The sequence below is a fragment of the Diabrotica virgifera genome, chromosome 9 (assembly GCF_917563875.1).
Source record: "Diabrotica virgifera virgifera chromosome 9, PGI_DIABVI_V3a".
NCBI lineage: Eukaryota > Metazoa > Arthropoda > Insecta > Coleoptera > Chrysomelidae > Diabrotica > Diabrotica virgifera.
In genome coordinates this window covers 81,550,644-81,563,713 of record NC_065451.1, presented here as the reverse complement: position 1 = coordinate 81,563,713, position 13,070 = coordinate 81,550,644, and the positions used below count along the sequence as shown (strand labels likewise).

The following is a 13,070-nucleotide window of genomic DNA, read 5'->3' as shown; positions in this document are numbered from 1 at the left end:
AATTTTTGACCACCTTTTGGTCCTGGCAACATGCAAATTTGTTAAAAGGATTCCTTTTTGAGTAAGATTGTGCAAAAAATCCGAATTAGAATATTTTTCCTAGCGGATGCGCAGTGGCTTTCTGGACTATTACTGTATTATAAATGGCTTAAAAAATCTACTGATAGCTACTGATTTTTTGAAAGCAAAACTACTGAAGACATCAAAACTGACCTGGCAACACTGGCCGGCGGAGCGGACCAGCGGACATTTTGTTTTTTGTTTCATGTGGTTGTGGTTTTATGTTTGTGATTTCACTGAATTCTGAATGCAGGCATATTCTCCCGAAAAAATGATCTATAATCATAATCAAACTATTGAATTTATATTTACGTGGCATTGTGTCGTCGATAACAATGAATGTAAGTAATACATATATTTAGTTCATAATTACTCACTAATCCTATTAATTTTATCTTGATATTTTATTAGCCGGTAACTGCAACCGACAAAAAGTTATCTCGCAATTATTGCGATTGTCGGGTCACTGTTTTTGAAGAATTTGTAAACTATTTCTAGCAACACAATACCTCTATAATTTTTACATCTTTTTTTTGTGTGTGGGGCATGTCCTTGCTATCTTCCAATCTGTTGGCTGTTGGCTCTTTCCCATTTGCTTTTATCAGGTTATGCATCTCTTTATGAAGCTTTTTCTTCCCTACTTTTATTATTTCCGCCGATATTTCTGTTATTCTTGTACATTCTTCCATATTACAATGATCCAAAAGTTTTTCTATAAATATTTCTTGATCAATTTTAATAGTGTCTTCTGTCCTAGTAATGTTCACACCTAAAAAACATTACCTGTGAATTTTTTGTCTGAAAATTACCTTGAAATAAGTGACCAAGGATACCAATGCACTTGACATCTTTATGGTCACCCATTAATATAGTGCATTATCTATATAATGGCTCTAGTTTTCTTTATGGGTAGACCGATTACGGATATGAAAATTATACCAATGAATTCTGTTTCACTTACTGATAATTGTACAATAATTTTAAAGAACCGCTTGGCTTGGATTGACATGAAATTTGGCATACACATAGCTAACAAGTCAAAGAAAAAATTGATATTGTGCTGATATGTGCTTTTGCTCTATAGAGTTTTTTCACTAAGTCAATACTTTTCGAGTTATTTGCCAGTGAATGTGTTAATTTTTTCAACAAAATAACCACGCTTTTAGACGGTTTTTCGCATATAACTCAAATAGTAAGTATTTTGTCGAAAAAATATTCTTAGCAAAAATATAGCCTGTAAAAAATTAAAAAAATGGTGTATATATCAACTAGTGAGAACAATAGTGGCGAAACTCGAAAATTAACGTTTTTGAGTAAGTCCATCAATAGACATCTAAATATGCCCTCTTTTATGTGCAATATCGGCTAACAATTATATAATTTCCTTATTACTAGAGGGCGCCTACAAGTCTTTATGGTATTGTGAATTTGTCAAATATTTTGATGCATTAACGACGAAAGCACACCAAACTTTATATCATTACTGGCGAATCTGTAATTACGCCGTGCCTACATGTATTTGAAATATTAGATATTTTATTAAAGATAGTAGTACAATGTGCAATAGTGGCGAATGAGCACTTTTGTCTGTGTGGTCGTTTTTGCTTTTGTGTTTTTTTTATAAAACTTCTTACAGAGAAACTCAGTTTCAATCGTTCTTACGTACTTAGAAATAGCAAATCAAGAAAGCGTGTATCCACTTTGGATCAGTATTGTTTATTTCCACACTGTCAAGAACCAATATTCATTTCTAAAAAGAAGTCTTACAAAATAAATCAATTCCTTCTACCCACAATCATTTCTTTAGTAGTTTGAAATACGAAACATACGTGAGTCAAATGAATCAACAAGAGGTGGTTAGTCTTAAAAAGGAGATTCAGGAGTTAAAATCTTCCCCAACACTAAATACTGATGCAGTTTTTGAGGAGCTAGAAGACAGGAGCCGGAGAGCCAAAAATATTATTATATATAATGTACCTGAAAACCATTCAAATGATTCTAACATCCGTGCTGTACATGACAGAAATTCTCAATAAAATTGGTGTAACCAACAGCACCTTTAAAGCCTTTCGTCTTGGTCGGCTAGCGGATAAAACAAGACCTCTTAAAGTCGCATTCAATGATTCAGCCCTTGTTATGTCTTGTTTAAAACAACGCAGAGCCTTAATGCAGCGTTTCCCAACCGGTGGGTCGCGACCCACTAGTGGGTCGCGGGCGGATTTCAGGTGGGTCGCGACGTGGCTCTTACAGTAGCCGAGTAGCATACAGACCGGTTTTCTCCCACTGGCTCTCTTACTCAGACCCAAACACTTGATTCTTGTTCTCAGTCTGGCTCTGGTATTTCCCCGAGTAGTAACATACGACAGTGACTTGATACTCTTTCTAGAGTTGTTTTCGTTTAAAAGTAGTGAAATTTTCACTACTTTTGATACCATTTAACGATATAAAACTGGCTGAAAAGTTGGTCTTGTGTTAAGAGAAAACTGCAATCTACTGACCAAGATGATCGTCCATATTCTAGCAATGATGCTAAAGTGCCTCCAGTAGGTATTGTCAAATGTTACGAAAGGGAAGAAAGAAGGTTTCACGTTCATAGGTACGGAAGAAGAACCTATACCCAATGTCTTGGCTAAACCTTCATTCTTCCGAAAGTATGAAGCCTTCAAAACTACATTTCAACCACATTTCAACCAAAAATCTCGAAACCTTAAATATACGTTTGTTGTTCTTCAAAGCACTGATTTCGACTCGGTTGAATATGGAGAATGTAGCATCGTGACAAGGTAATAAATAAAATTACCGTGGCCTCTTACCAGCTGTCTTTGCTAATAGCAAAAAATAGCACTCCACACACAGCAGGCGAGAACCTCATTTTACCTGGGGTAGAAATAATTTCATCACTTATTCTGTACAATTAGACGAAAGTACAGATATTGCTGAAAAAGTTAATTTGTTATGCTTAGTAAGGTTTAGTTTCAATGGATCAGTTGAAGAAGAAATGTTATTTTGTCACACACTAAACAGCACTGCAACTTGCCAAGACATTTTCTATTCCTTGGACAGTTTTTTTCTCGAAAATGGAACTAATTGGTCCAAATGTATCGGGCTTACAACTGATGGAAGTGAGGGATGGGTCGCGAATTTGAAAAAACATCAGAAGGTGGGTCGCCAGATATAAAAGGTTGGGAACCACTGCCTTAATGGGTTCAAAGCTGCGTATTGGAGCTGATCTTACCCTATTGCAACGTGAGAAAGTTAAGGTAGTTTATCAGGAATTGGAACACAGGAAAACACAGGGTGAAACGGATTTGATGATCAAATACTTTAATGGGGTGCCAAGAATCGTCAAGAAATTCAATAATTCAAAAAACGATCGTTGAGATTATATTTTCAGAATGCTGGGGGTATGTGCACCAAACTTCCGAATTTCAGACAGGCTGTGCTTCTTTCTAGTTACGATATTATTGTTATCATTGAAACATGGCTTACTTCTAAAATCTTAGATGCTGAATTGGGTTTGTGTGACTTTAATGTGTTTAAGCATGATAGAGACACTCAAACTAGTTCGAAGACTCGTGGTGGTGGTGTCCTTATTGCCATCCATAAGCGTCTTCGTTCAATGATGGTTAAGCCCATCGATTCCTCTGTGGAGCATGTGTTTGCACAGGTAATGTGTTCTACTAAAAAGTTAATCATTGGTGCTGTGTACTTTCCTCCGCGGTCATCTGGGTCATTATATGAGGAGCATTCCACCTGTATGTTGGACTTAGCAGATAGATTCAGTGACTGTGAGTTTTGTATTTGTGGTGACTACAACCTACCTGAGGCATCCTGGTATAATCTCAATGATGGTGTAACAGTTGAGTGTCCGCAACACTATTCAGCAAATATTATTTGTACTTGCTACAATTTTCTTAATATGTCACAAGTAAATACTTTGCCTAACCTTAATGATACATTTTTAGATCTAGTTTTCTGTACGCAGAGGGATGCAGTTGTGTCGATTTCTACTATTCTATTGAATACTTCTCAGCATCATTCAGCTTATACTATATTGTTACCAGCAGCTAATTTAAATTTGTTTCTTAAATATGATGTCTTTTATCATGATTTTAAAAAATGTAATTATCAGGTTTTAAATGAACATTTAGCATCAATTCCTTGGAATGAGGTATTAGATGTATCAGATATTAATTGCTGCATAGATAATTTTTACCATGTTTTATATGACGCCATCAGTATGTTTGTTCCTGTCAATCGGTTTAAATCATTGAACTTTCCTGTTTGGTTCTCACGAGAATTGATTGAACTTGTCATACAGAAAAAAATAGCTCACCGGAATTTTAAAGCATCAGGCAACTCATATGAGGAATTTTCAGTGCTAAGGGAAAGATGTAAATCATTACAAGCAGTATGTTATAAAAACTATTTAGAGAATATTCAAGCAAATCTTTCAAGCAATCCCCGCTCTTTTTGGAGACATGTTAATGCTACATGTGGGTCTAACACTTATCCTAATGTGATGTCTAATGAAGGTGGGGATGTAATAGCTCAGTGTGGTGAGGAGATAGTCAATCTATTTGCCAATTATTTTTCGGGTACATATAATGATAGTGAGTATAATTTACCTAACTTTGAATTAGACTACAGTGTTGATATCCAAACTCTGGAATTTAGTCTGACTGATGTTTTTGAGGGAATTATGAGTTTAAAAACTACATATTCTTCAGGGCCTGATGGTATACCTGCAGCACTTATTAAGAACTGTGTGTTTTCCCTTTGTAACCCTTTACAACAAATTTTTAATTTATCATTATCATCATCTATATTTCCACATTATTGGAAAAATAGTTTTCTTACACCTATCCATAAATCTGGCAATCGCGAGTGTGTAAATAATTATAGAGGTATAACTATTCAATCAGCAATCCCAAAACTTCTAGATAAATTGGTATCGATGGGTCTTACCTGGGCTTGCCGAAACATAATTGTTGATGAGCAACATGGTTTTTCTAACGGAAAGTCAACTGTAACAAACCTTGTCAACTACCAACAATACTTGTTGGGTGCATTTGAGAATAAGATTCAGGTCGACAGCATTTATACTGATTTCTCAAAGGCATTTGACAGGGTTAATCATAACCTGTTGGTTCATAAACTTCGTGCATCTGGCTTTGGTGAACCCATTGTTAATTGGATTAAAAACTTTTTGATAGGTCGTACACAACAAGTTCGTATCAGCAATTATGTTTCTAAAGAATTCCATTGTTGTTCTGGTGTCCCACAAGGGTCTCATTGTGGTCCCTTGCTCTTTAACTTGTTCGTTAACGATATTGGTAAGGCTATCAAAAACTCACACTTTCTACTATTTGCTGATGATCTTAAGTTATTTCGTTACATACAGGATATATCAGATAAAGATCTCCTGCAAGATGATGTTAATAATATATGTTTATGGTCGAAACAAAATGGTTTAAGCCTAAACCCGACTAAATGTTCTTGTATTTGATTTGGTCGTATAAATAATCTAACAGCTAATAGATATGTTCTTAATGATGTACTCTTGAATTCAGTTACTGAGATTAAAGATTTGGGTGTATTATTGGATTGTGCATTGACATTTAGAAGCCATTATCTTAAAATTAAGAAAACAGGATTTCGCAATCTTGGGTTTATTTATCGCAACAGTCATGATCTCTCACCTACTGTATTCAAATTACTGTACTGCTCTCTAGTGCGCTCAGGACTTGAATACTGCTCTGTTGTTTGGTCTCCATTTCATCAAGTCTACATTGATGGATTGGAGAGCGTTCAGCGGAAGTTTCTAAGATCTTTGGCTTATAAAGCACATACTAATATAAGAAATACTGAAAATTTTGTCATAGATTATTCTGGAATAATGTCTCAATTTAACATTGCTACACTGAAGAACCGCAGGTTGAGAGCTGATATGTTGTTTTTATTTAAACTTCTAAACAATGATATTAATTGTCCCTCGTTGTTGGATAATGTGTACTTCAATACAATTCATAGAACTCGACACACTGCACTCTTTCATATTCCTTTTCATAGAACTGAGTATTCTCGTCATTTTCCCTTGTCGAGAATGCTCAGTTTTTGCAATGACATGAAACTTGATCCATTCTGTCTAGGCATTAATGACTTCAAGAGGCAACTAGAGAATTTAATGAGTTAAATATGTGATATTTTTCATTTTCTAACTGTGATTTGATATATGTACTGTGTTATTTTACAAATTTTATTGGTTAATTGTCTTATATTCATTGTTTTTTATACATGATCTTACTTATTCTATTTTTTTTTTTTTTTGTATTTTGTAAATGGTTCTACCGTAGAAATAAATAAATAAAATAAATAAATTTAATTTTACTATTCATAGTTCTTTTGCTTACTTTTTATCTTTTATCATGTTTATCGTTTTCATAATTATTACTTAAGATCTTATTTTGATATTTTTCTATTGTACTTTAGTTTAATTTTGCGCATAACTGGTGTGTACAATAAAATATTTTATTTGATGCGTTTAATTTATTTTTAAAAGTAAATTTTTTAATTATTTAAAACTGAAACTAAACTGTTGTAGTATAGTAGTATTAAAGTATAGTGGCGAAACATCAAATTAAACATCTTCGATAATGCAATAATGGCGTAACGCAGAAAAAAAATCAAAAATAAATACAATATCCATCTTTTCTTTAAATAAAATTACTTCTACTAATTGGGTTACATATCTAGCAAGCACATTATTAGAAAAATTTTGCAAAATGGATTACCTATAAGTCAGTTAGGTTACCTATACTGTTTAGCAATTTCATCAAAACTTCAAATACGATTATCTCTAAATGTTCATTTTGAAGTTTCGTCACTATTGTTCTCACCAGGCGATATGTAACATCCCCCTCTTTATACAAAGTACTAACTAATACGTAACAAAGTCATCAAACCTTTGTCACCTACCAGGCCTTGAACTTTTATTCAGGCTTACACCCACGCCTGGATCATACGAAACATATGTGAGTGAAATGATGAATTTAATTTTACTATTTATAGTTCTTTTGCTTACTTTTTATCTTTTATCATGTTTATCGTTTTCATAATTATTACTTAAGATCTTATTTTGATATTTTTCTATTGTACTTTAGTTTAATTTTGCGCATAACTGGTGTGTACAATAAAATATTTTATTTGATGCGTTTAATTTATTTTTAAAAGTAAATTTTTTAATTATTTAAAACTGAAACTAAACTGTTGTAGTATAGTAGTATTAAAGTATAGTGGCGAAACATCAAATTAAACATCTTCGATAATGCAATAATGGCGTAACGCAGAAAAAAAATCAAAAATAAATACAATATCCATCTTTTCTTCAAATAAAATTACTTCTACTAATTGGTTTACATATCTAGCAAGCACATTATTAGAAAAATTTTGCAAAATGATTACCTATAAGTCAGTTATACTGTTTAGCAGTTTCATCAAAACTTCAAATACGATTATCTCTAAATGTTCATTTTGAAGTTTCGTCACTATTGTTCTCACCAGGCGATATTACGTCTCTATACCTAGTAGAGACAGAGTTATAGCTAATTAAAAATAGGTTCATATTCGTCAAATTCCAAATGGAATACTTTAATGTGAAATAACCAAAAACGAAGCACATTTCAGGGAAAATTACAACTTATTTACAAGATTAAAACTTATTTAAAGTGTTTAAAAAAAGCTTCATTTTTGTTTTATAAAAAAATTTCTAGCATCAAAAGTAAACAAGTTACGCTCAAAATAAAGTTAGTCCTTTTTTTTGGTAAACAAATCGTGAAAATCACCACCTAATGGACAGCCTAAGTCCGACGCCACAAATGTCACAAAATTGGGAGGAGCCTATATTGACTCCAAACAATTTTGTTTATAACGTTAAATAGTCATAAGGAATTTTTCATTTATGTGCTTTGTGTGGCAAAATAAGACTTCATTTAGGTATTTCGTTAAAGAAACGTGTTAATTAAGAGATTTTTATTCATTTTTGCTCAGGTGGTTTTTATTCCTTAGTGGTTGAAAATAAACATAACCTCAAAACTGTTTACATTCTAATCATTGCATTAAATTAACTCACCTGGGCAAAAACGAATAAAAATCTCTTAATTGACATGTTTCTGTAACTAAATACCTTTCTTCTTCAGTGCCTTATCCGGTCCGGATGTTGGCGATCATCAAGGCTATCATTGTTTTGTTGACTGCTCTGCGAAACAGCTCTGCGGAGGTTATCCCAAACCATTGTCAGAGGTTTTTCAACCACAAGATACGACGGCGTCCCGCTCCTCTCCTGCCAAATACTTTGCCCTGCATGACGAGTGGAAGAACTCGACATTTTGATACAAATGACAAATGAAAATAAAACCACATAACGATGGCTTAGTGTGAAAATCTTGTATCTCATTAAATTACAATTTTACAGGAGAGGCAAAAAACTGATTTTCTGCATAATATAACGTAAAAACAAAAATTACATTACATATTTTTAATTCGAGCACATTGAGACAAATGTCTGATATTGGCCCAGAGCTAGAAGTGTTAAATGTTGCTATTAAATTGGAAATACAAAATTATTAACTATGAAAAACACGTAAATATCCTTGCAGTATATAGAGCCTTTGCCCAAGTAACTATGATAACGTCGTATATCTTGATATACATGTTTTTCATCTCAAATGAGGTTGTGTTTATTATTATTTACGAGGTTTTCATTTTTCATAGCTTATTGCACACCTCCAAATACTAGGTCGATACAATGCGAATCTTTTGATTTAAGGTTCATGAAATGTTTCTATATGCCGGACTACCTTTTGTTGTTAACAAAAAACATTTCTGCAAGTCAAATCTCTCAAACAAACACTCCAAATTAAGTACCAAATTCTTGGTTATAAATATATGTGGTATTCACACTAAATCAAGAGAGCAATTGATATATGTGGTTCCTTTTTTCGGCTGTAGAAAATAGTCTAGTCTAGTGTATTTGGATTTTTTCTAACAGTTGTAAATCGTGAGATACAAGGTTTTCAAACTAAAACCACCAAAATGTCATTTTCGAAAAAAAAAAAATGAGATACTAGGTTTTCACACTAAGCCATCGATAAACAATAAATTAAAAATTCCTTATGAGTGTTTATAACATAAACAAAATTGTTTGGAGTAAAATATAAGCTCCTCCCAATTTTGTGACGTCAAGACTTAGGATGTCCATTAGTATCTCAAATGAACTTAATCGTTATGACTTCACAAGTTTCTTGACTCGTGTGTATTGTTTATATGATCTGTTAGTTTCATTGGTTCAAAGTCCTTATTTTTGAAAGGGCTGTAGTTAAAAGGGGTTGAACTAGTCACTGATCACGAATGTATGCAAATTTAGAAACACCAAATCTTAATCAATTTTTGTCTAACAGAAGAACAAAAAAATACATGATCTTCAGAAAAGCAATGCCGACTTTTTTTGTTTATCGAGATTTTTGGTATCTCTAACAATTTTTAAGTTATTTTGAAAAAAAGCATATATTTTTCAAAATACAAATTTTTATAAATTTTACTTTAAAATCAAATTTTTTCAAAAATAAGCACTTTGAATCGATGAAACTTACAGATCATATAAACACAACAAGTAAAATAATTTGTGGAGCGGTAATGATTAATTTCATTTAAGTTGCTAAGGGATTGCTAAGGTCTTTCCGATTTTTTTTGCCAAAACAAAAGGGACCAACTTTATTTTAAGCGTAACTTGCTTAAATTTAATGCTAGAAACTTTTTATAAAAACAGAAATAAACCTTTTTTTAAACACTTTAAAAAAGTTATAATGGGTTTTTCCCAAAAAGTGCTTAAATTTTGGATATTTCACTTTGAAATATTCTATTTGAAATTTGGTGAATATGAATCTATTTTTCATTGGCTATAACTCTGGTTCTACGAGGTCCAGAGACCTAACGCGTACACCATTTTTTTTTACTTTTTTACAGGCTATATTTTTGCTAAGAACGTTTTTTTTGACAAAATACTTTTTGAGTTATTTGTGAAAAACCGTCTAAAAATGTAGTTATTTTGTTGAAAAATGAACATATTCACTCGCAAATAACTCAAAAAGTGTTGACTTGGCGAAAAAGCTCTATAGAACAAAAGTTACTTAACATTAGTAAGTTTATCCATTTCCGGACTTATTTTGGACATATATTTTTTCACCCCCAAGAGGGGGTGAAAGTCACCCCAGAGCAAAAGCACACAGCACAATATCATTTTTTTTCTTTGACATGTAAGCTATGCGTATGCCAAATTTTATGTCGATCAAAGCGGTTCTTTAAAATTTAGAGCAAAAACCGTGAAAGAATGTACTATACCTTTGATGTTTCTTTTGACACATTTGCTATCACTAGGTATGTATTCAAATGCCACTACTATGGTGCCACTACGAAAAGAACCCTATTTAATTCCACAGGTTATGAATGCCAAAAGGAGTAGGTGGCACCTGACTCATGCATACAAAACGTCTTTTGGTGTCCATAACCTGTGGAATTAAATAGGGTTCTTTTCGTCTTTCAAGGACTTTTGTCCCTCGCTAATAACGTAATCTTTCATTCTGCATTTAAATTTTTCAAAAATACATATCAGTTTTATCAGGATTTGAAAAAAATGAATCCCCATTTGAATAGCATTGCAGCCGAAAATACGTACCCATCCCCTTAACTAAATCGTAATAGTGTGGGTTCCATATAGCAGATCCATATTCTAAAACGGAACTGACATAGGCTGTAAAAGCTACTTTAGATGCATAAGCTGACAAGGACTGAGTATTACGAATTATAAATCTCAACATTCTCATTCCTCTATTCACAGTCTGGTTAGTATTGTTGTTAAAAGTTAAATCAGAATTGAAAAGAACCCCTAAGTCCTTTATTTCAGTAACACGAATTAAAGACACATCATTGTTCACATAATAGTAGTCGTGATTTAATTGAGTTTGTTTTCTTGAGAAACTCATGCAATGACATTTATTGGGATTCAATGGGAAAAGGTTAAGAGATGACCAATTGCTCAATGCATCAAAGTCGTTCTGAAGATTAAAACGTTTTTGGCAGTGTTGTTTTGTCTTCTTCCCTATCTCCACTTACATCCTCAATTTTTAGGTTCATAACTTCATCTGCTATTTCACTTTGTCATGACCCAGGGTCACCTTCATCTACTTCTAGCCATTGTAAAATCTCGGCTACATCTTCTCGGGCATTATTATGAATTGTCCTACAGAAATTAGGAACTTCCAACCCATCTAAATCTATGTCTGCATGTTGGCCACCGAAAAAATTCTTCAAACCGTTTTTAATGTTTGCTCTTTCACATCATACCATTCTGCAGGAAAATCAATTATTGTTGAATTTAAATTTTAACACTTTTGCAAGGTACACTACCCTCTTGTATCTTATGCATTCTCTTCATCATGAAATACAACCATTACTCATCTAAAAATTTTCTGTGATATTTTCGTTTGGTTGCCAAATTTATTTCCTGATCCATGGTTTGATGATTTCTGAACATAGAATATTTTCATATGATGAGCAGAAGCGTTGTTTAAAATCAATGAACATTTTACTTCTTCCGGCAGTATTTTGAGTTTCTTCTCTTTAAATATTCTCACTGCTGGTACAAACTCTTTAAAAAACAATTTTTGAAAATATCTGAAGTGAACTATGTCTTATTGGAACTATAAAATGAAATGGTGTGAGAAATTCTTTGCAAAATACAGCGCAAATACAGCTTTGGTATGAAATGTATCTTGGTATCACACAGATTAAGCATATATATTATCTACACCCCCATCGAACAAGGTTGTAACTCATTTTTAGCGATTTTACAGGAGAGGCAAAAAACAAAAACATGAATTTTTTAAAAATTGAAGTGAAATGATTAAACCCTTTTACACTAATGTGATATGATATTTATTATAACATAATAAGGGATTACTGTGAGATGTATGCTTCGTAATTTTATTAGCTATTAAGAATCTTGATTTTGATTGAGATACTACCTTGAGATTAAACATGAGTATTCGTAGAAAAAGGTTGTAACTCTCCTAACAACCATTTTGCACTTTCTGTGTTAATTATTTTTCCCGTTTAACTATTAAAAGGTTGTATGTTTTGAGTTATTTGCAATATAGCTAGGAGAAAATTAGTCTTTATGGTATATTTAAACAAAATATCAACTTACAGTTTACACAATTTTAATTGGAAATTATAAATTTTACAATAACAATAATATTCGATCACTATGAAAAAACCATGGTATAAAATATCTCAAATTTTTTGCATTTTTATTGCGTATCTGTTTTTTGTCTGTTATATCGGAAGTCTGTTAAATAGAGGTTCGTTATTTTGAGGTTTTAATTATTTATACGAGTATATAATCAAATATGGGTGCTACTTCGGTATGCGGTCTACGGCAGAGTTTCTAGTTTGGTATGCGGTCTACCGTCTGATATGCGATCTACGGCAGTTTAGCTGATTCGGCATGTGGTCTACGTACAAAAACAAATTAGAGAAACTATTACAAACTTTTTATTTATTATTTATATATTATTTTATTTATTATAAACTATTACAAACTATTACAAACAAATTTATTATATTACTTAAAAGTTAAATAATCTTTGAAAAACTTATTTGTAGGGTCAACTGACAATACATAAACATTTTAAATGGTTTATACATATACATCTCTAACATCGTGCAGAAAAGCGATAAACTTATCTTCTACATTCCTTCGTAGAAACTTCACGCAACATAATCCAAATGGGACTGCAAAGTACTGACAGGAACACCTCTCATTTTTTTCAAAATCGTAATTTTACCCTCCAACCAGGATCTTTCTATCCCTTGCGTATGTGCTCCTGTTTGTGGGTCGACATAATTTTCCTGGTGGTTAACGGTTGAGTGCACGTAGCCTAATTGGCGCAAAT

At 32.6% G+C, this 13,070-nt stretch overlaps 1 protein-coding gene across 1 annotated transcript; it reads left to right on the top strand.

Moving 5' to 3' along the window:
- Window positions 1-395: 395 nt before the first annotated feature.
- Window positions 396-12,800, top strand: LOC126891046 (uncharacterized). Its single transcript, XM_050660224.1, has 3 exons — window positions 396-401; window positions 3,455-4,799; window positions 12,781-12,800. Exons 1-3 carry the CDS (start codon window positions 396-398, stop codon window positions 12,798-12,800), a joined length of 1,371 nt encoding a protein of 456 aa, XP_050516181.1.
- Window positions 12,801-13,070: the final 270 nt, after the last annotated feature.

Excerpts from the sequence above, each read along its gene's own strand:
- LOC126891046 (XM_050660224.1), top strand. Across the intron at positions 4,800-12,780 it reads ATATTCTTCAGGGCCTGATG|GGTCAACTGACAATACATAA; the intron begins GTATACCTGCAG and ends ACTTATTTGTAG.